Below are 27,303 nucleotides of genomic sequence, written 5' to 3' on the forward strand. Positions count from 1 at the left end.
AACGTGTGTATGTGCAACTGTGCCAGAGGCATAACACTGATTTCAATCTGACATGCCCTGCTGATGACAGAAAGCCCACTCTACAACTTCTGCTCCCTGTTGTTGATGCGTTTGGAGTGGCTGACTGCGAAGTTATTGTTGCATAGGCTTTTTTTTTTTGTCATTCGGTGGAAGGCGGAATGTTTTCCATATCTTGTAACCAGCACCCTCAACTGAATAAATGGGTGTGTGATTAAACGGCAGGAAGTGCAGCTCTACAGAGAATACTTGGTTGACCATCATTAAGAGAATAGGTGAATCAACATTTGCTTGACTACAGATTTATAATAAAAACTACCTTCCTTTATTACATTAACTAAATATTAATATTACAATTTAAGATATAATTCCTTAAGATATTGACATTAATGTTAACACTATAATCATAAACAACATATTAATCTAGGTAGTTTATATTTTGGATTTATAGAACCTTTTTTTTTTATACTGGAAAACATGACATGGCAGCTTATGCACTTACTGTTTTCTGTTTTTTTTAATATAATTAACTACAAGGAATTAAGCAACTTTTTCCCCAACAAATATGCCCTATGGACTGAAAGTAATAAATAATCTCTATTTTCACATATGTATCCACAGAGCTTCCACAAATAAGACTATTATTCAGAACCAATATGTACCATGTGAAAATAATGATGTTACGGAGATCATATTCCCAAGTTTTTGAAACAAGGAAAATAAACCATATAATTAGGTGTATTCCAGTTTAAAGTATAGACAAATAGTCTTTGTTGTGATGAAAGATAACCTTCATTTCAAGTAATGTCTGCATTATATAGAACACATTGAGGTATTTAGATTATGCTGATGAACATTTTCAAAAGGACACTTCTAAAAATATTGGAATATTATGTTACTTAAAATTATCTGTATTTTTCCTCACTTTTCTACTTGGCCTAATACATACATAGTTATTTATATTGGTATACCTTATGGAATTATGTAATGTGGCTAAAGCTCTGATGATTAGGAGAAATGTATGCAACTAGAAGGACGTTAAACTACTTCAACTTGTAAATATGACCTCACAATTACTCGAAATCTGAAACTATTAGATATGTCAGTTTGATCTAATTATATAAGACATGACTGACTAAATTGTGAATAATTTTCTAGTAAGACCATGGCTGTGATACATGAAAAATGAAGTAGATTAATGTAGAAAAAAATATAATTTAAGCAAAAAACAAGTTAAAAAAAAAAAAACACTTTCTCTTTTGGTAAGAAGAGGACAGCACTTCTGGTTTCTGATTCAATGGGTAAAGAGCTTGGAAGCTGTCACTCCCATCTCACAACAAGAAAAAAGCTGAAAAACTGAAAATCAACAACTCTTCTAAGATCCATCAAAGAGTCGAGGCCATAGGCCACGCCACCATCCCAAAAACTAAGATAAACAGATACAGAGAACCACAGCTTCTTAGGAGTAGAAACAGCTGCTGGAGCTAGTGTCAGGTAGGATCACTTAAAGGGTAATTGATTAATTGCTGGAAGCTGAAAATAGAACTCCTGCAGACCCAGCCTTCGGGAGGTAACTGCATTTTTATGAGTTTTACCTCTGGGAACCCTACTAAATTCTCACTGTGAAGACTGGAGAAAAATCCCCTCATGCTTCTGGCAGGAATAGAAGAAAATCAACCATTTTGATACATGCTCAGAGCATTCTGTGCTCCTTAACAAAGGCCTCACCTGTAGAGAAGGTATTTTAGCACAGCCTTAACCAATGTGGCTTTTACCAGACTTAACTGATGTGGGGGAAAATAGGCACCCAACTCCAGTCCCTTCTAACTTCTGATACGGGAGAAAGGAAATATCCAACTCCAGCTTTCTGGCCTTCCTTTCTCACCTAAACCAAAACCAAACTAAACTCACTGCCTTTGAGTTGATTCTGACTCATACCACTGCTATAGGACAGAGTAGAACTACCCTATAGGGTTTCCAAGGCTGTATATCTTTATGAAAAGAGATTGCCGAGTCTTTCTCCCACAGAGCGGTTGGTGGGTTCAAACAGCTGACCTTTCCGTTAGCAGCCAAGCACTTTAACCATTTTGCCACCCGGGCTCCTTTTTCTCACCTAAGGGGTGGGAAAAAGCTAAGAAGCAATAGTGAAGATCATAGCCAAGGCCACAGGCTCACTAAAAGACTGAGACCTAATCATAGGATTGTAGAACTTTTCTCCTCCCCCTACATCGTATCACCACATTAATAGGGTTCCTGTATAATCCACCAGGTGCTCCTTGGAAACTCTATGGGGCAGTTCTACTTCGTCCTATAGGGTAGCTATGAGTCGGAATTGACTCGACAGCACTGGGTGGATATAATAACAGGAGACTACAGCTGAAAAGAACTGCAAGGCTTACACCCTACTAAGAAAGATTCTCTAGGGAAACCCAAAGACAACAGAGGAACCAAAAACAAGGAAAGCAGAGAAAACTTTAGCCTCTGACACCTATGGCTGCAGCAAATAGTAAACACAGCCTAACTCCTAGGCAGATAAACATAAAACCTCATACTAAAGGTCTATTTACCTCAGTTGCTTTTGCCCAATATATCATGTCTGCTTTCCACAGAAATTTACAAGGCATGCTAAAAGGCACAAAACACAGCCTGAATAGACAGGAAAAGCATCAGAACCAGGCTTGGATATGGCAGAGATTTTGGAATTACCACATTGGGAATTAAAAGATAATGAGGATAATTGTTTTTAGGGTTACAGCTAATATCCAATTCAATAACTGATTACAAGGGGTCTACCAGCAGCAGATCTTTACTTGACGAGCACACACATCAATAATAAAGCAAGTAGAAGGTATTGCTTTCTGATGTGTGGGTGTCTCACCTCTATGATAGATGATTAAGGCAGAGAAGAAAGGTTTATGTTAAATACTGTGTTTCACATTTAAAGTCATCTTGAAAGAACCTGATAACATAGAAGAACAATCTGAAGAATTAGAATAGGGCAGGGGTCAGCAGACTAACACCTGCAGGCCAAATTCAGTCAGCTGCCTATTTCCGTAAATGAAGTTTTATTGGAACACAGCCACACCCATATGTTTAAATGTTGCCTATGGAAACCCTGGTGGCCTAGTAGTTAAGAGCTACTGCTGCTAACCAAAGGGTTGGCAGTTCAAATCCATCAAGTACTCCTTGAAAACTCTATGGGGCAGTTCTATTCTGTCCTATAGGGTTGCTATGAGTCAGAATCAACTTGACGGCAATGTCTGGGTTTTTTTTTTTGATGATTGTTTTTAGCTACAGTGGCAGAGTTGAGTAGTTGTGACAGATGCTTTATGGCCCCCCAAAATATTTGCTATCAATGAATTTTGCAAGCAAATGTATTAAAGATCAGATCTGGTATGTCACACGCCCCTGTACTTTACATGGAACTGCCTTGGATTCTAGATGTAGTAGGCTTAGGCACAGTACAGTCTGATTCAGTGAATTAAGACAAGCTAGCATTTATTGGAAATATTTTGTGTTCATAAACTAATCCAAATTACAACATATGTATATTTTGATTAATTAGCAATTTAATGGGACTTAGAGGCCTTATAACTCTACAAATTTTTTCCTTCATTTTTGTAATTATGTACTGCAAAATGTAACAAACGTATGTATTATATATTCCATTGAGTGTCCACATGATATTAGCACATAGGATACTGTGTTAGAAGACTGTATGTGTCAAATGAACTGAATTCATCTTTATTGTGAATGTGGAAATGACTGATTCGTGTTAAAATTAGGGCTTTTCCAAATAAAAATGGTGCGTGTCAAAGCACTCAAGATGAATGCTCATGAGGTGAGATGCTCAAGGGCCAGAGTTACATGGGTCTTACTTATTTGTATGAGGAGCTGTGATGGTCAACGTCTGCTAATCAGAAGTTGGCAGTTTGAATCCACCCAGCAGCTCCACAGGAGAAAGACCTGGTGATCTGCTTCCACAAAGATTACAGCCAAGAAAACCCTATGGAGCAGCTCTACTCTGTCACATAGGGTTGCTATGAATTGGTATCAACTCAGTGGCACCCAATACTAACATTCCCAATGTAAAGAATAGCTTGACACCTAGTAAAAGGTCTGTAATTTTGAATACTGTTACCAAAAAAAAATTAACAATGAAGACATCAACCTAGTCCATGACTATCTAGATTAATGTTGTTAAATTAATTGTTTAAAACAGTCATAAAATAAAGTTAGATATTGATAAATAATGTGAAAGTTTTGCTTTCCAGCCTCTGCGTTTCTTAAGTATACTTCCATAGTCTTTATTTTTCATTCAAATAACATTTGCAACATTGCACAATACATAACAACAACAATAATAGTAATCATAATAACTATCAGAAGAGATAGTTCTAAGAAAAATAAATCACATATTTAACTTTTGAAATTATAAAGATCGCCTGACTTTCCTAAGAATAAAGGTAGATATAATTTAATTCCTAATAGATTCTTTATTCCAAATGAAAGGATGCATACAGGAGATAAATGATACCATTTTATTAAGGAAATGCAACCTTAAATAGGTAACACAGCAATCAAGTCTACAGAAAGAATACTGTTGATTTAAAACAGGGTCTTCAAAGAGAAAAAAAATCTAGATTTTATTTTATCCTTTAACTGGAAAGCATGGTCGTTTCATTTAATTGATTCCAAAATCTGGTTTAATAGATCATTGCTTTTGTACAACCAGTCAGCTCCCAACATTCTGACTGCAAAATAAAGGGCATTTACTTTCATATCTTTAATTATCACTCATTAAGAGGACAGTGTGAAACACACTCTTCCAACTGGTGTTTTAGAATCATGAGTTAAAGAAAAGGAATGGCAAATTAGCCAGCTGGAGAGGCAAGAAACAGCCAGCTAGTGCTGCTAGAGTTTTTGTGGATACTTCAAAGTAAGATGAAAGGAAAATACAGGGGCTGTTAGACACACATGCTCAGTAAGTGAAATACTAACACAATTACACAACATATTAATAACAAATTAATATCACACTTAGAGACTTACTCAACATAATAAGTGCCATATATGGGATCATCGATTTTTTCCCAGCCATACGGAAGCTCTGAAAAATAAAGAATAATTTCTTTCAATAAATAAAGAACAAATCACTATTTCTAATAAAAAGTAATATAATTTAGTTATTCATGGATTGCAGGAATTATCCACCAAAGCAGAATGAAGCATTCAGAGTCAGCACCAAATTTTAGATACATATTGTAGGAACCATAAGAAGCACTGACTTGAAAATTGGCGGTTAAAACACAGAGCTGTCTTCTCTGCAAATACACTGCCAGGTCTAGCAGTTTATCCCATGCCAAACAGTGGTGTGGAATGTTGTCGTGTTATCACCGCTCAACGCGATCCAGAAGGCAAATCACTTTCTACAAGAGCATACGGCTCTTCTATTTATTGTGAAAAGGAGCGTTTCAGAATAGAGATCATATTTTTTAAAATGTGTATCTGAGCATAGCAAATCATTTCTGATGACTGAAATAAAGACATTATAAATTCTCAATTGACATCCTGCTACTCAGGATGGTTAGCTTGCTGTTCACTCCACATGGGTGGGAATTTGAATGTTGCCAGTATGCTCTCTGGGCACTTTTTATATAAAGACTAAAATTCTAGACACACTCTCACTCTCTTTGACAATATGGTTCATATTTCCAATCATTCATCACTAAAGAGAGATAGAGGCAGAGACAGAGAGAGAAAAGCAACAGTAACTATAAACACTACTATAGGCAAAAATGTGCTCTTTGAAAACCAGGCTGTGTGCTTCATAATACTGTTTCCCAAGTACACTGATCTTTGGAATTATTAACCCCTAGAAATAGAAAGAATGAAAGTCATTATGATGAAAGTACAGTTTCTTGATATGTATTAATTTTTCATATAATATAGAATTTGAAATGTAAGATATATTGACATGTTTTAACTAACATGTTTAACTAATATATATATATATATATATAGTTGTTGTTGTTAGGTGTCATAAAGTTGGTTCTGACTTATAGTGACCCCATGTACAACAGAACGAAACACTGCCCAGTCCTACACCATCCTCGCAACTGTTGCTATGTTTGAGCTCATTGTTGAAGCCACTGTGTCAATCCATCTTGTTGACGGTATTCTTTTTCACCGACTCTCTCTCTCTCACACACACACACATATACGTGTATGTGTGGAGTTCCTGGATGGCACCAACTGCACTCGACTCCTAACCGAAAGTTTCATGGTTTGAAACCAGCAGCTCCGTGGAAGAAAGGCCTGTCAATCTGCTTCCCTAAAGATTACAGTCAAGAAAACTCTGTGAGATTTAGTTCTACTCTTTAACACATGGGATCGCCATGAGTCGGAATCAACTTGACGGCAATGATTTTTTTCTTTTTAATGTGGACATGTACATATACGATGAAGAAATTGAAGTTTTCAAGGATTTCATTCTTCTTGGACCAAAAATTAATGACCATGGAAGCAGCAGTCAAGAAATCATACAACGTATTGCATTTGGCAAATTTGCTGCAAAAGATCTCTTTAAAGTGATAAAAAGCAAAGACATTACTTTGATGACTAAGAGGTGCCTGACCCAAGCCATGGTATTCTTAATCTCCTCAAATGCATGTGAAAGCTGGACGATGAAAAAGCAAGACTGAAGAAGAATTGACAATTTTGAATGGTGAAAAATATCAAATATTACCATTGACTGACAAAAGAACGAACAAATCTGTCTTGCAGGAAGTACAGCTAGAATGCTTCTTAGAAGCAAGGACGGTGAGTCTTGCTTACTTTGGACATGTCATCAGGAGGGACCAATTGCTGTAGAAAGGCATCACGCTTGGTACAGTAGAGGGACAGCAAAAAAAAATGAGACCCTCCATGGGATGAATTGACACAGTAGTTGCAACGATGGGCTCAAACATAGCTGTGATTGTGAGGATGGCGCAGGACCAGGCAATGTTTTGTTCTGTTATACATAAGGTTGTCATGAGTCGGAACCAACTTAATGGCAACTAACAACAACAATAATGTGTATATATATAAATTTTTTAGAAATTAGATCATATGGTGTGTGTGTGTGTATATATATATATATATATAAACCTGTTGTAGTTGACTTCAACTCTTAGCAACCCTACAGGACAGAAGAGAACTGCCCCATAGGAGCAGCTGGTGGATTCGACCTGCTGACCTTTTGGTTAACAGCCAAGCTCTTAACCACTGTGCCACCAGGGCTCTCTCTCTCTCTCTCTATATATGTATATATAAGTTTTTTAGAAATTAGATCATATGGTACATATAATTTTTGTAACCCTATATTTCCACTTTCAATGTGAATGAATGTTATTGTTCAATACTACTTTCAAGATGACACAGTTGTAATCTGTGGTATGGCTATAGCTGAGTCATTCAACTGATCTTCTATTGTTGAACATATATGATCTTCCAGTTTACCTGTTACATATAAGCCATGCTGAATTTTGTTAAACCTAAATGTTTAGTAATTTTCCCAATTATTTACTAATGATAAATTCCTAGAAATGAAGTTTTTGTATTAATGCAGCCTTTTATGGCTTTTTATATTGATTGCCACCTTCCCAATATCAAAAGTGTACCAATTTATACTCTCATTGGGAGTGTATGAGTCATTTTGTTTCTCTATATACCATTAAATTTAATACATGTCCACAATTCCTCATCCATAACTTTTAGGGACAGATGTATTTTGGAACTCAGAATTTTTCAGATTTTAGAAAGTTAACACAATACAAATGCCTTCTATTCCATAACACTCCCAGCAGAGTCTGGTGTAACAGTTATAATCGAACACATGAGTATTTCTGAATCCAAACGTATGCGAGTCACACTAAGAAGAATAAATAGGACTACTTCATATCAGTTAGCACTGGCTTACTGCCGAATGGGAAACCCTAGTGGCGTAGTGGTTAAGTGCTATGGCTGCTAACCAAAGGGTCGGCAGTTCAAATCTGCCAGGCACTACTTGGAAGCTCTATGAGGCAGTTCTACTCTGTCCTATAGGGTCGCTGTGAGTCGAAATCAATGCAACAGCACTGGGTTTTTTTTTCTGGGACTGCCAAATGAGTCCAGGTCAGGTTAAGTTTTGCTGCCAAATGAGTTACTAAAGGTACTTTACAGATTCAAATATGGAGATAAGGCCTTATTATTATTTTAAAAATTGCCCAAATTGATTTTAAAATTTCAGCCCATAGTTGTTTTAACTGACAATTTTTTTTTTTAGATTTCTAGTGAGGTTGAACATTTTTTATCAGTCATTGGCCATTTTCCTTACACATTTCTCATTTTCTTTTCAATTCATAGGAGTTCTTTACTTATGCGGGCTATTAATCCTTTATCAACTATGTTATAAATATTTCAAAGAATTTGCTGTTTAACTTTTAATCTTGTTAAACATTTCCATTAACACATAGATGTTTTAAATTTTATTGGGTAATTTTCCCAGTATTTTCCTTTATGATTTCTATCGTTGGTATTAAGGTTAAAGTACTGAAGATATTCTGGGCTATGACTTGGTCTAGTATTTCTTAAATTACTCAGACCTTAATGAATTTATAACCCCAAATTGTAGATTATCTAAGAAATTTACTGTGAGCCAGGTACAGTAGGGCTTTCCACGTACTTACTCATTTTATCTTAACAACAACTCAGAATTCAAATCCTGGTACTCTAGTTCCAGTGATTTTAGTCAATTTAGGCAATCTGTTTAAAACAGCATAAACAACACTTAATTAAGACTGAAGAGAATAACTCTTAAAATGGTTTTCACCAAGTCCTTCAAGCTATTGAGGAATCTGGCTGTTCAAAAAGAAGAAATCATGTGACAAATATCTATTGAGTGTCTTTTACAGGAGCCCTAGTGGTGCAGTAGTTAAGCGTCCCACTGCTAACCAAAAGGTCAGCAGTTCAAATCCACCAGCTGCTCCTTGGAAACCCTATGGGGCAGTTCTGCACTGTCCTGTGGGGTCGTTATTAGTTGGAATTGACTTGAGAGCAATGGGGTTTTTTTTTTTTTTGGTCTTTTACAAGCAGCTAAAGTAAAAGAAAATACAGAGGCCAGCAACTGATATTATGGATATTTATTATTACTATGGCTCAGTATGTGAATTCATATGTATAACAGACTTAATATCATCTCGTGAATATAATACATAAAACAATCATGTTCAATAACATACAGAATAAAAGCCTAACAAGCTTAGCTTATGGACACCAGTACTACTTTCTAATGCCATATTATGTGGAAGCATTTGCGGCCAAATTTTAAAAATTATCTTTGATAACCTAAACTATTCCAGCACTTATGCCTCATCTTTGCATCTTTTTTGAGTAAATTACTAAGTCCAAGGAATGTATCCCAGAAGCACAGAGTTCACTGATTCTTTGTCATTGTCAGATTTGAGATGCCCAAGGCCCCGAGAACATTTTATTGTATCATTTCCAATTTGCCATCATAAAAGTTATCAGAATTTTGGGGAAATGGAATAACTTTTCAAAAGATACCAATACATTTTGTCTGTTTCCTTGTTTCATATTTCTTAGGTAAACTATTAACTCATATAAAAAATATGTTATAAACATTGGTACTTTAAGATCAACTATTAGTGTCCCTTTATTCATACTTAGAGACATACATTATATCACTAACCTTCCGTATAAGGAGCTGTTACCCATTTCATTTTAAATATTTGCAAGGGGTTGATGGGCAAAATGTTCTCAGAAACATGCATTGCTTCGTTCGTAAATGGGGCAGTATGGGTGTAAAAATAAACAGCAAATGTTAAAAAGGTTGCCATGTATGCATGTGTGTGAGAGATATATATATATCTCAAATCCCCTGTATGAAATTATTTCTGAAAATCATAGAGAGATCTAAGCTAGAATGCTAATGGAGAACTACAATGTTCACATTTTTCTTTTCACCTCAGGAAAAGACAAGTCATAAACTTCTTAAGATTATAAGCTGAAGAGTGCATACTTCCTACCTGATAAAAAGTTAAGAATTTTTTTTTTCATGGTGAAAAATAAGCTGTTTGGACTTCAACTGCTTTTTTAAAAAAACTAATTGCTTCTGGTTTAAATTACATTAACAAATGAGAAAAAGAATTTTCAATTTTGTACTATTTGCCCAATCAGGCAAGCATGTCTCTTGGAGCTTTTGGGTCCTAGGTTATTTTAGAATACTTTATTCAACAATACCCAGCAAATCTTCAGATGATTAAGGTCACATGGATGAAAGAATGACATATACCATGAAACAGGAGAAAACAAACACTTGAGATCAGCAAGGTTATGCTGCATAAAGAACTACTTTAACTGAGATTTTCTTTAGGCCATGGAACCATGGAGCAAATTCAGTAATTAGATCTTTCTACAGTAATCTCACCTGCAAAGGTCTGTGGAAATGTCTAGATTAATTATAGTTAGTTCTATAAGCTTTGTAATAATAGAATAGAATAGAGTCACAACATTGAATGGGCACTTCCAGTTCTGATTGGAATCTGCCACAACCACCACACTCTATGTTTGGCTTATGGATCTTTCCATGTATTCTTTTATTTATGTATTCATTTCTTTTTAGTCAGATCCACTTTCATTATAAAATACTGAGACCCCTTTATGTTATCTCAACAAAAGCAGTTTTCAGGCTGCAGTTGGGAATCTTGTAGAAATACAAGGGCAGCATTTCCTATGGAAACAGGATCTGGATACTGGACAGCTGTGAGGAATCTAGGACACAATATCTTAGAAGGATCCCTCTGTCTGACTCTCTTTGTCTATGTTTTGAACTACTTTCTTTCTCCGTCTCAGTTCCACTTCACTCTGTATAAGTCCTTCCTTCTCTTCTTCTATTGACCGGCTACTTCTGCTTACCCATCTTGCATATGACCTGGAATGGCCACTGGATAAATAAAATAATATGTGGAAAGATCAATGAGTCAAAAATAGAGTATGGTGGTGGTGGAAGTTTCCATTCTATGTTACTTTTTAGCTCAAGCACTGCTATTACTATTTTAGTCTCTCAGTTTCCCAATTCTCTATTCTACCCATTTTCTCCCTACAATGAACTCATTGGTCCAGTTCATCTTCTTCAGAATAGGTCCAAGTTATGTGGCATTGACTGGCCCATGTAATGACTGCTCTCAGGTCAGGAATCCATCCACAGAACGATAGGTATGGCCTGGGGGCTGTGGCCCTTTGGTAGATATAGAGCTGTCCAGTCAGACAGAAAGCTATGGATGGGAGACACGATGAACATGTCTGTTATAACAAAAGTAACTTTTAAAAATAAAGAAAATCACCCCACTAGCATAAAATTAACAGTTTTTACCCTTCTAAATTATCTAATGCTTTATGAATAACATCTGTAGTAACAGTTATGATTCAGGGCTGAAAAACCAAAAAACCAAAGCTGTTGCCATTGAGTTGATTTTAACTCTTAGGGACCCTATAGGACGCAGTAGAACTGCCCCACAGAGTTCCCAAGGAGCGCCTGGTGGATCCGAACTATTAACCTTTTGGTTAGCAGCTGTAGCTATCAGGGTTTCCAAGCCAGGGTTAACACCCATAAAAAGACTGACTTCCTGATGGGTGCACTGAGAAGGGCACAATTTTACCTCTGTAGTTTTCTTGCCAAAAATGAATAACCTCATTTTTATCACAAGAAAAGATTTGACAAACTCAAATTGAGGGACACTGTATAAAATAACTAGCCAGTACTCTTTAAAATATCAAGATAATGAAAGAGAAAAAGGAAAAAAAAAATTGAGATTGGAGGACACTATATGGAACCATGACAATTAAATGCACTGTGAGATTCTAGATTTGACTCTGGACTAGAAAAAGGACATTAGTGGGACAAAGGAAGAAAATCGAATAAGGTTTTTAGTTAACAGTATGTATCAGTGCTATTTCCTGATTTCGATAGTTATACTATGGATATGAAAGATGTTAATATTAGGAAGAGTTAGGCAAAAGGTATGTGGAAACTGCACTATTTTTTAACTCTTCATTGTAAATCTAAAATAATTTGAAAATAAAATGAAACACCTATTTCACTTACTCTCAATATCAATTACATGACTGTTGTTAACTGAAAGGCTGGTGGTTCCGTCTGCTTCTGTAAAGAATAAAAAAATACAGCCTTGGAAACCCTGTGGGGCAGTTCCGCTCTGCCCTATGGGGTCACTATGAGTCCGAACAGACTCAATGGCAATGGATTGGGTTTTTTAAATTAGATACATAGGACACTGAGGTCATTTGGGTTGTGTATTTTTAAACAAAATGAAGATGTAGGGGTTATACATTTAGATTCTTCTTATATATTATATTGATTGTTTAATAGATATTTCCAAGAACGTGACTTTGGATTTTGTTATTTTGTCAATTTTTTTTTCTGTTATCTACCTGCCTACTGGAAAACCGGGTAAATATAATTTTTAAGTGTTGAAGCATCCTGAGTCCTGGAAGACACAGATTCAATAATAGGAGTGTAGAACATGGAGTCAGACTTGATTCCTTTTCCTGGAGGTAGTGCCTTGTAGGGAACATGCAAATAAGTTTAGGAAGCATGCAAAAAAGATTTTAAATACAGGAACAAGGGCCAGGAATGGGAACAATTACTCTCTACCCTAGACTATTTTATTTAGACTAGTCTTTTTATTTATTTATTTTTAGTTGAGGCTCTTCATATGTGTCTTCAAGGCAGTGACATTGTAATAGAACATAAGAAACATAGACAGTTTCTCAAAGTAATATAGTATATAGTAGTATACAGTATGGTAACAGCTAATTCTTGCATTAAAATATTTTTCTCCTATCTTTATTATAGGAAACCCTGGTGGCTTAGTGTTAAGAGTTTGGTTGATAACCAAAAGGTCGGCAGATTGAACCCATCAGGCACTCCTTGGGAACCGTGTCCCATAGGGTCTCTGTGAGTGGAAATCGACTGAACGGCAATGGGTTTGGTTTGGTATCTTTCTTACATTTTTGCTATATACATAGTATACAAATTGGGAAACATAACTAAATTTTCCTGAAAAAGTCATACAACTTTTTCTCATAAGTAGTCCTAGGTGAGTTTTTTTTTTTTTAAAATACATGTTTTAGACTGAAAAAGAAAAAGAAGGAAGATAAGGATATTATGCAAGAAATAAAATATACAAAAGAGCTTTTGCTTATGAATAAACTTTATTATTTATTTTTCTCTCTTTTCCTTTATTCAAAAATGTACTTTTAAAAGTAAATCCTGAATATATTATTGTCAATCTATATATTGACAATAAAGCTAACCATGGTCCCACTTCCCTACATAGAGGTGAAATTGGGAGTATATCCTCCTAGACCTTTTTCTGTATATCTGAACTCAAACTTGCTCTTCTTTCCCAGAGAATTTTATTCCACCCAGTCAGGAAAATTAAAGACAAAGCAAACCAAAGAACTAATGATAAAAACCCGAAACTGAAAAGAACAAGTGTTGTTCCTATAAGTTTTTCTCTATTTCATCTTCCTTAAAGATTGTCTAAATAGAACAGCAGAAACCAAGTCAATATAATGGAAATACAGGCTGTGTGGTTTTCATTTGTGGGCTCTGGCTGTAGAAGCTTTGTGATTTTTACAGTGGAAAAAAGAACTAGCTGAGCTGTATTTTACAGTACTGACACTTAATACATGCCATCTTGTGAATTCAACCTGAGTACTTCATTACTCCAGTATTATGATGGATTTTTTTTAAGAGTAGGATTTCATGGGCTTGTTGCTGATAAATTATAGAGTTTTCAAATAAATTTATTCCTTAAAGAATCTTAGCAAATTTTTATGGAAAGTGTATAAGATTTTCTTAGGAGATGTTGGTACATGAAGAAATGTGTACTCCATAATGTTTTGGATCTTCAGGGCCCTTTTATATCTGAAAAAAGTTGTCAAATATAGATGTGAACTTTTGTAATGCTGACTTAAAGATAATAGATCTATTTGAGGTGGTGACAAGAAGTGGTGGCAGGGAGATATGGCACAAAAATCTTTATGGAAGCAGATTGCCACATCTTTCTCCCGTGGTGTGGCTTGTTGGTTTGAACCGCTGACCTTTCAGTTAGCAGTCGAGCGTTTTAACCACTATGCCACTAGGGCTTCCTCCACTTTTACAAATGTATTTTAATCAGTCCGTCCACCTAGCTAGACCATTATCTAGCTGACATAATCCATTTCAAAATATTTATTGAAACATTCTGGGTTCCTCTAGTATAAAGGCTGACATCTAAATCTGAATCTCTCTACTTACCCTTTTAAAACCGTACATATTCACAAAGAGAGCCGATATAACCACCCATAACCCACATTTACAACATAATTAGGAGAAACAAAATACTAAGAGCTTCAAAGGTTATATGTAGGTAGGAATATAAATACTCCAATCCGGCAGAGCCAGCTCAGGAGCCCATTCTGAATCAGAAAGCCAGGCGAAGAGTGTGTAGCAAAGAGAGGGAGCCCAGGAACTTGGGGAGTAGGAAAAACAGACAAAATCACCCTCAAGAAGATAAAACCCCATCCTGAGTAGGAAACCACTGATAGTAGGCCTAGTTGATCTGAACACAGCTACTGGGGAATTGAAAGAAGGGGGATTAGAAGTGGTGAGATGAGGGGTGGCAATCTTGTGAATGCAATGTTTCAGATGAGGGAGATGATGTGGATGAGAAAGATGACTTTTGGAAACTTGGTTATAAAGCGAAAGAAGCATGAGGTGGATAGTAAGGGCTTGCAAAAACAAAGGAGAATCGTAAGATCTAGTCTCCCTATGAAAACATACCATCCACTAAAGACTCTGCACTTCACAAAAGCAACAGAAGAGGGTGCACATGAGCTAGGAAACAGTAATCTACCCAAATCCCTAACTTTTGTTCATATGAAATTGTTAGTGCTAATCCGGGGGGGGGGGGGGGAAGACATTTCAAAGTAAACAGAAAATTGCAAAGAATATTCATACTAGGTTATTACAAGAAGAAATCAGAAAATGAGAACCATATTAATAAAGGTAAACAAATTCACCTTCCGTCCTCAAGATAAAAAAACAGAAACACAAAAAAGAAAATTGTAATGAAATGCCTAGATACTACAAAACAAGCATTTATAAATATAAAGGATCATCTTTAAGCAAAAATTCTAAAATTCTGAACAAAAATGAACAAAGAACAAAAAGATAGTAAAAGAGAATTGGCCAAAATGAGGAAATTAAAAAAAAAAAAAAATGTTGCTATGAAGGCTAAATTACCAGGTGCCCCAAGGAAGAATAGATTCAACTGAAATATAATAAAAAACATTGAGGAAAGGCATCACAATAGCCAAGAGTACACAAATGAAATAAAGCAAAAGATAAGAAGAATCAAAGATAAGTCATTAACAGAAGATACGCAAAGATTATCCAGTGTTATCCATAGCATACAATTGGAATCCATGAGGAAGAAGAAAACATACTAATAGAACTAATATTTAAAACTATAATCCAAGAACATTTTTCAGTAATAAGACAGGTACATCTGTATATTGAGAGGGCTCTCTATGTACCTGGAAAATAAATCACAGAACAGTTAATTCCAAGATGTATACCAGTAAACCATTAGATTTCAAGAGACAAAGAAAACACTGGCTAAAATATAGGTTTCTTATAATGCAGAAAAAAAAATCAAGCTGGCATTAGATTTCTTAGGAACAATATACATAGTTATACAATAGTGAAACGGCATTTTAAAGACTCTCAAGGAAAGAGTGTAAGTCAAGGATTTTATATCCAGCCAAGCTGTCCTTCAAGTATCAATACACATTTACACACACACACACACATACACAATACCCCAATCACAAATAGTTTAAAATATGCAAGAGTTCAAGGAATATTGTACCCAAGAACGCTTCCTGAGGTACCTACTTCATTCCATCAAGCTTAATTCAACCAAGAGCGGACTGGAGGATAGGATGGATAGAAATCGTAGAACACATTTAATTGTAGATCTACATTTAAAATGGACTCGAACACACCAACAATAATGAAGATGGTGCAGGACTAGGCAACGTTTCATTCTGTCATAGATAAAGTGGTTACGAGTTGGAGCTGACTGGATGGCAGCTAACAACAACAAACTTAAAACAACCGTGGAGACAAAGGCAGAAGGATGGTATGGAAATGTCCATATATTCAGACAATGTAGAAAGAATGCAATTATAAAAGGGAGAAGGAAGAGATAACGAAAAGTAGAATGACCAATGACTTCACTGATTGTTGGTTAGGTAATAGGTGGGAGTTCAAGGATACCATTCAAAGCTGAGAAATAAATAAGAATGAGATACAATATATCAACAGAAAGGCAATCATTAAAATGTGACAAAGAACCCCACTTTATAACAATAAAAGGCATATAGTTCATAATGAAGATATAATAGTTACTAATTAATATCTGCTTACCAAAAAATACAAACCATATTTATAAGACAGTAACTACAGGAAATGCAAGGAGAATAGATAGAAATACACTAATAATGACGACTTAGACTGCTCTCAGTCTAAGACAGGACAAGTTGCCAAATTAAGATTAGGCATAAAAAAAAGACTTGTTGCTGTCCAGTCGATTCCAAGTCATAGCGACCCTGTAAGACAGAGTAGAACTGCCCCATAGGGTTTCCAACGAGTGCCTGGTGGATTCGAACTGCTGACCTTTTTGGTTAGCAGCTGTAGCTCTTAACCACTATGCCATCAGGGTTTCCTCAAAGATCAGGTATAGAAGAACTAAATAACATAATTGGATAGATTCACTCTCTCTCTCATCTTATACCTCAATAGAACAATAATAGAGAACATATATTCTACAGAAGTACACATGGAACATTCTCTAAAATTGGCTATATATTAGATTAGAAAAAAAGTCTTAATAAATTTTACAAAGCAGAATAAGATCAACAATAACCTCTGACCACAATGCAATAAAATCCAGACATTACCAACAAAGTAATAACCAAGGAAACTTCCCATGGAAATTAAAACCTCTATATAAACAACTCTTGGATCAAAGAGAAAATAGAAACCGAAATAGCAGAATCTCTAAAAGTAATGAGAGTACACATACTAAGTAGCAAATTGTATAGAATACAGTCACGATCAGAGGAAATTTTACAGCCTTAAATACATATATCAATAAAAATGGAAGAATGGAAATAATAAAATTAAATTCCTAATTTGAAAAGCTAGAAAAAGACAAAGGAACCCCCCCAAAAAAGCACGCACAAAAAGTAGAAATATTAAAAGCAAAAATCTATATGGTAGAGAACAGGAAAACAGTAACACTAATAAATAAAAAGGCTATTCCCTTTTAAAAATTAGCAAATAAACACTAAAATTAACAAAAATGGAAAAAAATCCTAAAATTGAATACAAACAAAAGAAAATGTGCCTAACTGTATATCAAACTTCTAATCACTCAGAAAAAAAAAAAAATTAGAGAAATTATTGATTGTAGAATGGGGTTTCATTGTACAGAGACACAGAAAGTAAAAGCATTAAAAAAAAAATCCTTGAGGCTCAAAGGAGGAGTAACTATATTCGATGCTGGACAATTTCAAATACTTTCCCAATAGTTATCAGCAGAATACTGGTTTCTGAAGCTTGGGGTTAATTCAGGCTAGGGCTTAGGTCTGCTCCACTGTGAAACCCCATGTGTCTGGAGTTTAGAATCCTCAGGAACAAAAAGGTGCACTAACAAAGCTTCCAGAGTATGGGATGGGGAGAACAATAATTTTACCAATTTAGACGTAAGGCCAGGCAAGGATTTAATGATTCAGGAGGGAAGGTACAGGACTCTGGTGGGAACAGGATTGATGAAAATCTCCCCAAATGATATTGATTCTTAAGCTGACAGCTACTTTAGAATGCTAGTATCTGGAGCTCCTGGGAAAATCACTTTAGGGCATTACGTGGGCTACAGAGGTGGATTCTGCTCCTCCCGAGACTCTGTCATTACAGGTAATCATAACTGAGTCCGAGAGCTATTATAGACAGTGGGGTGTTTAGATGGCCAATGGCATTTCAGCCGACCTACAAAATCCTGGGAACTAAAACAAGTATTTCTTCAGGGCGGGTCTAACAGAGTCTCGCTGTCTTTGAGGAACAGGCATGGCGTTTTGGTTTCAGGTTGCAAGGTCTGTTTACAGATAAAGTAGTGCATCGCTTGTGGCCTAGAGGCTTGGGCAAGAAGTCACATCCAGAGTATGAGGCTGAAGACCAAAAGCCTTCTTTCTCCTGAGACTGCAGTATTTTGGCAGTGGGTTTTCAGTGGGTTAGAGAGGTTAAGCGATTCCACAGGAAGCTAAACGGCTTAAGCAGCTCTGAGGAGGTCAGAGGGATGCAAAGACTGGGAACTAAATAGCTCATTACATGCCTTTCAATACTGGAATTCTATCTATGCTACAATTATTGACTCAAAGTGAATGCCTGTTGCCTGTTGCAGTCCAGTCAATTCTGACTCATAGCAACCCTATAGGACAGAGGAGAACTGCCCCATGTAGGGTTTCCAAGGGTGTAGTCTTATGGGAGCAGACTGCCACATCTTTCTCCCTCAGAGGGGCTGGTGGGTTCAAACCACTCACTTTTCGATTAGCAGCCGAATGCTTAACCACTGCACCACCAGGGCTCCTTCTAAGTGAATATTGATAAATAATAAAAGCTTCAAGAATTATTTAGTCACCATTTTCCAGAGAGTCAAGATGCAGACCTGGATAAACTGTAAGAACAAGAATTCAAGATTTTGCTTCAATTCTCCAGTTGCCTTGTAAATAAAGATTTTACAGAAAATTTAGAAGAAACAGCTAAGGGAAATGGCCAAGTTTTGCCATCATTTAGGTGGTTGTGATTGCTATTTCCTTTTTATGCCTCTGAAAATAACTGGCTTTCAATAGAAGAGTCTGTGAATATATTAGTATAAGTGAAATTTGAAATTTCTCACAGATGGAATCATGTAATATATCTCTCATAATGTAACATGTTTTGCGATATTTGGAAGATCCCTTGCTCTCTTTCAAGAAATATATGTTGATCACCTATTGTGCACTAGTCCTGGCACTCACTGTGTGAGGAAACAGTGAGGAGTCACAACACTCTTGGAGCAGATGGTTTCAGGAAGCACCAGCCATAATTGCACTAACTTTTGACTCACTATAATTTATGATATATGCTACTAGCAGTACATGCATATTTTACTCTACCTAAACCCTCAGGTAATTTTTGAAGAGCTTGGAAGCATGGGCTGTTATATCATGGATACAATTAATTACAACCGATTTAAATAACTCTAATGCAGCAAGTCAGCAACGCATTTGTCAATTGGGTATTTTGGGTTAAATGCACACAACGGATGCCATTTTTCTAGTGGAACCATCTTTTCAAATTTAATGAATTGGGTATACACAAGAAAATCCTACTGCTTAAAACCTCTAGGGACAACTTCTAAATGTCTTACATCAATTCAGCAAGGATTTGGAAAAATGAAATTCAAAAATTTACCTTTGTTTATTATATTAGACAAGCTGAATTCTATTTAGGAATGTGCTGTAATTTCATTTTCCATTTAATATGCAGTCTCAGAGCATTGTTTAATTAAAATGCCACTTAGACCAGTGAAATGGATCAGACTGAGCACAAACTTAGGGCTGCTAACTAAAATTTACAGATAAGATTAGCAAAATCTCTATAATGGTGCAGTCGGAAGAATCTTCCACTAGGCTGGGTATAAGCAGCATCATGACAATTTTACATGCCATTAAATGGCACCATCAATTCTGCTTTGCATGAACCTCATGGATCCTAAGAGACTTGCAGCCTTTATAGATAAGCAAGCCGGGCATTTGTCAAACTGGGATAATGCAGGATTGTCACAGATTTTCTAGTTATTGGTTTACTGAGCTCTGTGTTTTTCTGTCTGAACAAAGAAGTAATCCATACACATTTTTTTAAAAGGAAGCTTGAAAAGAAAAATCAATAAAAATACTAACTGCCAGCATCTTTTGGAGAGAGAAGGGAAGACAGGAAGGCTTCCATATTTTCTGCTTGTGCTGTGGAATGGTTTTAAACATTAACAAAATGAGCAAGCTGACCAAGCTCGCAGTCTTATACTTGTTCCAGGTGGAGATAATGTATGCTTTTCACCAGAATCGATCATAGACAGATCAGAGTGTTAAAGATTCTAGAGGTAATGAAGGCATGAGAGCTGAGGGGCAAGGCAGGGAAATGCCTTTTCCTGTGGCATGAAAGGAGGGCCTATTTGGTATGGAACTGTAACAATGAGATTTCTGATTCCGTATTTGGTATTAATCTAAGGCTTACTGCTGCCTATTAAAATTTAATGACAGTAATGTCCAGATTCAGACACAAAATTGTATTTACGCAGGCCGATGTATCTTGGGATTATTCAACTGTTCTTTGTCAAAATAATTTCCTGTCAAGATTCTTTTAGCCGGATTCCTAAGTGGAGATACAGTACCACAATCCCCCCCATCTTGATAATACAGTGTAATGAACGTTGGCTTGAAAGGACATCAAGCATCTTTAAATGTGCGGAGTGTGGATGACATAAGTGTTACAAATACATCTCCAGGTAGGTTATAATAAATCTTGAATCATCATAATACCAGCAGTATGTAAAACAACAAAATGTCTATTAATATACACCGTAGTGATATGTGCCTTCATATATGAGCGTTTACTTCAAATATGGTATTTTGCTCAAAGAAGGAAGTGGTCCAATTTTAGAACAAATCCTGAATTTCCTGGCCCACACGCAAACAGAGCAACAGCTTCCATTAGTACCTAGCACAGATATTTTTCCTAAAGACCTGGCCATTGCAATGTACATGAATCTTCACCTCTTCGGCTCTGTGCCACCTCTGCAGAGCTCTCAGACAGGACTGGATCAATTCACAGGAATAGGGAAATGTAATCTCTACCTCATGAAACAAAAGATCCCTTCTGCTAAACTTAGGAAGTATGGTAGTGAGGTATGATCTAGCAGTGTAAGAAAATTGGAGGATCTGGAATTAACAGCACGTGCTGCACTACTGCTGTGCTTCATTGTAGAAAGAAACAAAGGAACATGGGAAAGAGCTGAGGGTGGGACTTCCAACTGTTCTCCACTGTAAATAAATCTGCAAAATACAAAAAGACCTGGCAGAGAGAACACGGTGCATGCTGTGTCTGCCAGGTATCCCCATGCCTAAAATACTGGGAAAATTCTTGGAGAACACCCATCCCAGTGAAAAATATTACCTATATAAAATTGTCTGAGTCTGTCTCAGCTTGGGTTACCTGGCATGTAAAGAGCCAGCCAATCCCACAAATTAGGCTGCCCTGCAGGCGTGTCTAACTTAACGCTGTAGGCTTTCAGGAAATGTTAACGGCCCAAGTGGAGCTCTGATTTGTACCTGTGGTAACAACTGGACTGTTTGTATGTCATACTGAGCAGTGACAGGATGATGTGATGTAGGACTAGGCAACCTTGGGAGACTCAACAAGTAAAAATTCAAACTACTCAACAGCAGTGGTACGGTGCAGACAGAGTAAGCATAAAGGGGGATCTAGGGGACCACAATGGCCAGTATATAGAATTGTGTACTTTTTATTTTTTACCTGTAATGGCCTTTAGAAACAAAAAAGCACTGAAAATATTGATCTGTACACAGAATATCGCCAATTAATCTTATTAACTGATGTAAAGATTGGGTCAAGGTCTTAGGCTACATTTTAAATTTAGTCTCAATCTCCACTAAGTTTGCATTTTTAACTACAACCCTGATATACACAGGACATATAAACAACTGCACTAGTAAAAGCAGTGACAATAGTTTCGAATCATCTAAATGGACTTTTCTTTCTTACACATCCTTGTATTTAACTTTTCCCCTATTTAAGCAGTCATTGCTTTTAGGAGAAGTAGGCCCATTTAAGTGGGGATGTAAAAAAGAGAGTCAGGGATCTATACATGATTTCCACGTGCCTTGGTTGGGGTAGGGGTAGGGTGATGGGATTTGGAGATTCAAAGCTTTGGGAGAGGAGGACCCAATGTGTAGAAGAAACATTACCATTCTAGGCAGAAGGCAAGGACTGAAACTTGAGCAGGAAAAAGCTACAGTGCAGCAGAGGCCCACAAAGACATAGAAAACGGCAAGCAGACCACAGACCTATGCTCATCATCATAGAGGCACCTAGCCCTCCTACTCCGCTGCGCCATCACGAGATGGAAGAGAGAGGGGGAACCATCGGGGAAAAAGCCTGATGGGGATTGAACTTTAAAAGTGACAGGATATTTACCCCCAAAATATGACTGTTTTAAACTAAAAGAGACAGAAAATTTCAATTGGAAAGTCTATTTTCTCCCCTCTCCATCAGCAAGAAGGCTCCAAAGCAAGATTAGATCGGTTGTATAGAATTAAAATAAAAGCATGTTCTTACATCTAAGAGGTAGTTTGCAAATACCAACTTTGCTATACTAACTTTAAATAAAAGTCAAGTATTTAAATAAATATATTTGACAAAAATATTACAGGCTTTGAAGTCATACAAACCTATCTGAAATTTGGGTTTCCATGGATAAGCTTCAATTTTTTTATCCTGCATGATGTTGGTAACCCGACCCGCTGCCGTCGAGTCGATTCTGACTCACAGCGACCCTATAGGACAGAGTAGAACTGCCCCATAGAGTTTCCAAGGTGCGCCTGGTGGATTCAAACTGCCGACCTTTATATTTCTGATGTTGGTAAGGAACAGAAATATAAAAATCTCACGTGCTTAGCACTCAGTAAGTGTTAGGTACCACTATTATCAGGATTAGAGGAAGACTCATTAACAACCTGCATTATGCAGATGACACAACCTTGCTTGCTGAAGGTGAAGAGGATTTGAAGTACTTACTGGCAAAGATCAAAGGCCACAGCCTTCAGTATGGATTACACCTAACATAAAGAAAACAAAAATCCTCACAACTGCACCAATAAGCAACATCATGATAAATGAAGAAAAGATTGAATTTGTCAAGGATTTCATTTTACTTGGATCCACAATCAACACCCATGGAAGCGGCAGTCAAGAAATCAAAGACGCATTGCATTGGGCAAATCAGCTGCAAAGGACCTCTTTAAAGTTTTGAAAAAGCAAAGATGTCACTTTGAAGACTAAGGTGTGCCTGACCAAAGCCATGGTATTTTCAATTGCATAATATGAACATGAAAGCTGGACTATGAATAAGGAAGACCAAAGAAGAATTGACACCTTTGAATTGTGGTGTTGGTGAAGAATATTGAATATACCATGGACTGCCAAAAGAACGAACAAATCTGTCTTGGATGAAGTACAACCAGGGTGCTTCTTAGAAGCAAAGATGGAGAGGCTGCATCTTACATACTTGGGACATGTTGTCAGGAGGGGTCAGTCCCTGGAGAAGGACATCATACTTGGTAAAGTACAGGGTCAGCAGAAAAGAGGAAGACCCTCAATGAGGTGGATTGACACAGTGGCTGCAACAATGGGCTCAATCATAATGATTGCAAGGATGGTGTGAGACCGGGCAATGTTTTGTTCTGTTGTGCATAGGGTTGCTGTGAGTCAGAAATGACTCAACAGCACCTAACAACAACAACAGCATCGCTATTATTACTACTGCTACTGTTGTTGTTGCTGTGTTGTTGTTCTTATTAATACCATCATCATCATCAGACAGATAATGGTTAGCTGCAATATGTATATATGTAACAGAATGAAACACTGCCTGGTCCTGCATCATTCTCACAATCGTTGGCATGTTTGATTCTATCACTGCAGCTACTATGCCAATTCATCTCACTGAGAGTCTCCCATGCCCTCGCTGGTCTTCTAATTCACCAAACACGATGTCCTTCTCTAGTAGTTTATCCTTCCTGATGATGTGTCCTAATCAAGCAGGTTGGACAATGTTCTGCTGTGATCCATAAGGTTTTTATTGGCTGAGTTTTGAAAGTAGATTGCCAGTTCTTTCTGCTTTGTCTGTCTTAGTTTAGAAGCTTCGCTGAAACCTGTCTACCAAAGGTGACCCTGCTGGTATTTGCGATAATGGTGATATAGCTTCTAGCATCACAGCAACACACAAGCCACTATAATAGAACAAACTAACAGATGAGTACTAGTCATCATCATTAGTGATACTAAATTGTAACAGCAGCAATAGTAGGACTCGATGGCATAATGAATGATAAAGGAACTTGGGGTCCATATTATGAGTTAATGGCAGGTAAAACGTACTACTTTATCTGTCATGTAATTACAGAAAGAAGGTTTCCTGCAACTCCTTGAAATATTGAAAAAATTAATAAAACTGAGTGTAGAAAATGAGAATTATTAAGTGGGAGGAGGGAGCCTTTATATCTTTTCCTTCTTGTGGGAATTTGGCTGGAGGCTTCTGAATAAGAAGCTTGCCATTTAGCATTCTGCCCTCAGAAAGGGGAGACTGGGTCTGACTTATAAAGAAGATACTTTGACTAGTAAAAGGATATAATGGAGTCCATAAAGAAAATCATTTGGAAAGAGATATAATTCTGCTCAATTATCATTTTCTATTTAATATACATCTAAATGACTCTTTTCAAAGATAATATGGTATGCCTTTTATTATAAATAAGTAAACAAACAGGTTTAAAATTATTTATTTTGTTCACAAATCAAGCCTACAACTGTATTATAAATATAGCCCTTGAACTAACAAATATAATTGAAGTAAATAATGATATTTTCATTAGAACATTCTCTTTCCCCAATCTCATGAAATTTTTCTTCTAGAGAAACAATTAAATGATTAAAACCCACTATTTCTGCTCAGGAGCCCTGGTGGCACAGTGGTTAAGTGCTTGGTTGCTAACCAAAAGGGTGGCAGTTCGAACCCACCAGCTGCTCCATGGGAGAAAAATGTGGCAGTCTGCTTAGGGAAAGATTTGCAGCATAGGAAAAACTATGGGGCAGTTCTACTCTTTCCTATAGGTTGCCGAGTTGGAATTGACTCAAAGGCAATGGGTTATGTGGTTATTTCTGCTCAAAGACAAATCAATTATTGTTACTCAGAGAAAATACTTGAAAGTAAAAGATGAAATTTGTGTTTTAGAATTACAGTATTACAAAAAAAGATATGTTTTCATTTGGAATATAATTAAAAGATGATAATGAGCTTGAGTGCTACTTTATTAGTATTAACAGAATGAAAATCTTATACTCAGCAACCTGACAGAGATATAAATTGTTGTTGCTGTTAGGTGCTGTTGAGTCGACTCCTACTCATAGCAACCCCATGTGACAGGGTAGAACTACCCATAGGGTTTTCTAGGCTGTAAACTCTAAGGGAGCAGATTGCCAGGTCTTTCTACTGCAGAGCCACTGGGTGGGTTTGAACCACCAACCTTTCAGTAAGCAGCAGATACAAATTACAACTGGACCTAAAAGCAATATGATAATCGAAGAAAATATTGAAGCTGTCAAGGATTTCCTTTTACTTGGATCCCTATTCAACACCCATGAGAAACACCAGTGAAGAAATCAAACAGCATATTGCACTCGTCAAATCTGCAGCAAAAGACCTCTTTAAAGAGTTAAAAAGCAAAATGTCACTTTGAAGATTAAGGTATGCCTGACTCAAGCCATGGTGTTTTGAACTGCCTCATATGCACGTGAAACCTGGGCAATGAATAAGGATGGCTGAGGAAGAATTGATGCCTTTGAAATATGGTGTTCGTGAAGAATATTGAATATACTGTGGACTGCCAGAAGAATGAGCACATCTGTCTTGGAAGAAGTACAGCCAGGATGCTCATTAGTAGTGAGGATGGTGATGGATATGTTATAAGGGGAACCAGTCCATGAAGAAGGACACCATGCCTGGTAAAGTAGAGGGTCAGTTAAAGAGAGGAAGATCCTCAATGAGATGAACTGACACGCAGTGGTTGCAACAATGGGCTCAAGCATAGCAACTGTAAGGATGGTGCAGAACCGGGCAGTGTTTCATTCTGTTGCATATGGGGTCATGATGAGTTGGAACCAACTTGATGGCACCTAACTACAGCAACAACCAAGCCACCGTGATTTACAGCAAGAGGTAAGAGTCAGAAAACTTAGTAGGATCAAATGCCACAAGACACACTGGAAAGGACTTTATGGGCAAAAGAGAAACAGAAAAACAAACAAAGAAATAATGAAGGAGAGAGAAAATATATGGTATACCATTCAGAAAAGGGACTGCTCTTGAGTTCGGAAAAATGTTATGACTCTTGTCTGCCTCCGTCATGATGAGAAACTTGAAGACAGGCAGCCTATCTTACTTCTCTTTGTATTCCCAGATCCTAACATTATATGTGCAACACAGGATTTGTTAAAGGAATGAATGAGATCATATACTCAACGTGGCACTTGAGAAAGGCATCAAATGTCTCATACCTTCATCTGAAGAACCACCAGGTAGAGATTTATGTAACAGAAGAATTTTGCTTTCTTATGACATTAATATCTTAGTTGGTCTTTTATGTTCTTTACGAATGTTATTTCAGTTTATAGTTAGTTATCCTTGTGTTAAAGTGCTTGTCCCATATTTCAGATATTTCCAGGTGTGCTCGGTTAGGGTGGAGTGGGAGAAGACTAAGTTGATACTGGCCACATCCCATAAAGCTAACTTTCTACCTTGCCATTGTCCTAACACAGGTGTTAGAGAAGCATATTTGAATTAAAGAAAACGTTTTAGTAAAGGATAAGAATATTTTTAGCTATGTTGCTTTTGGCAACGATTTTTTACTATCTTTTATTTCCATTATGGATATTGTGTGCTTTTATAACCTAGACTAATAACGGTATACTTTATTACATTTTACAATAACATGAATGAACTAATAATACTTTGCAAGATTTTAGAGTTTTCTTAGTTTAAGTTTGCAAATAACATCACATTGTACACCTTCAAGTTTATTACTTTGTATTTGAAGCCTAGATGAAATCTTGTTAAGACAGATCCAAGTTTCTCCCAAACTATTTTTCTAGGGGCAATATATTTAAACTCTCATTAGACATAGAATTTATTGTACGTGTAGGTGCCCAATATCAAACATTTTAAGTAAAACACATATAAAACCATGAAACTACTTAAGAAAACCATAAAGACAGAAGAG

The 27,303-nt window shown here is 36.7% G+C and overlaps 1 protein-coding gene across 2 annotated transcripts in view; it reads right to left on the bottom strand.

The window, feature by feature from the left end:
- MAGI2 (membrane associated guanylate kinase, WW and PDZ domain containing 2) overlaps positions 1-27,303 on the bottom strand; it is a 1,483,873-nt gene that overhangs the window by 351,656 nt on the left and 1,104,914 nt on the right. For both annotated transcript variants that reach the window (XM_064289914.1, XM_003407180.4), the window contains exon 7: positions 5,071-5,128. In XM_064289914.1, the coding sequence (XP_064145984.1) occupies positions 5,071-5,128 (58 nt within the window). The remainder of the gene's footprint in view (positions 1-5,070; positions 5,129-27,303) is intronic.

Source organism: Loxodonta africana, chromosome 8, assembly GCF_030014295.1.
Source record: "Loxodonta africana isolate mLoxAfr1 chromosome 8, mLoxAfr1.hap2, whole genome shotgun sequence".
Lineage (NCBI taxonomy): Eukaryota > Metazoa > Chordata > Mammalia > Proboscidea > Elephantidae > Loxodonta > Loxodonta africana.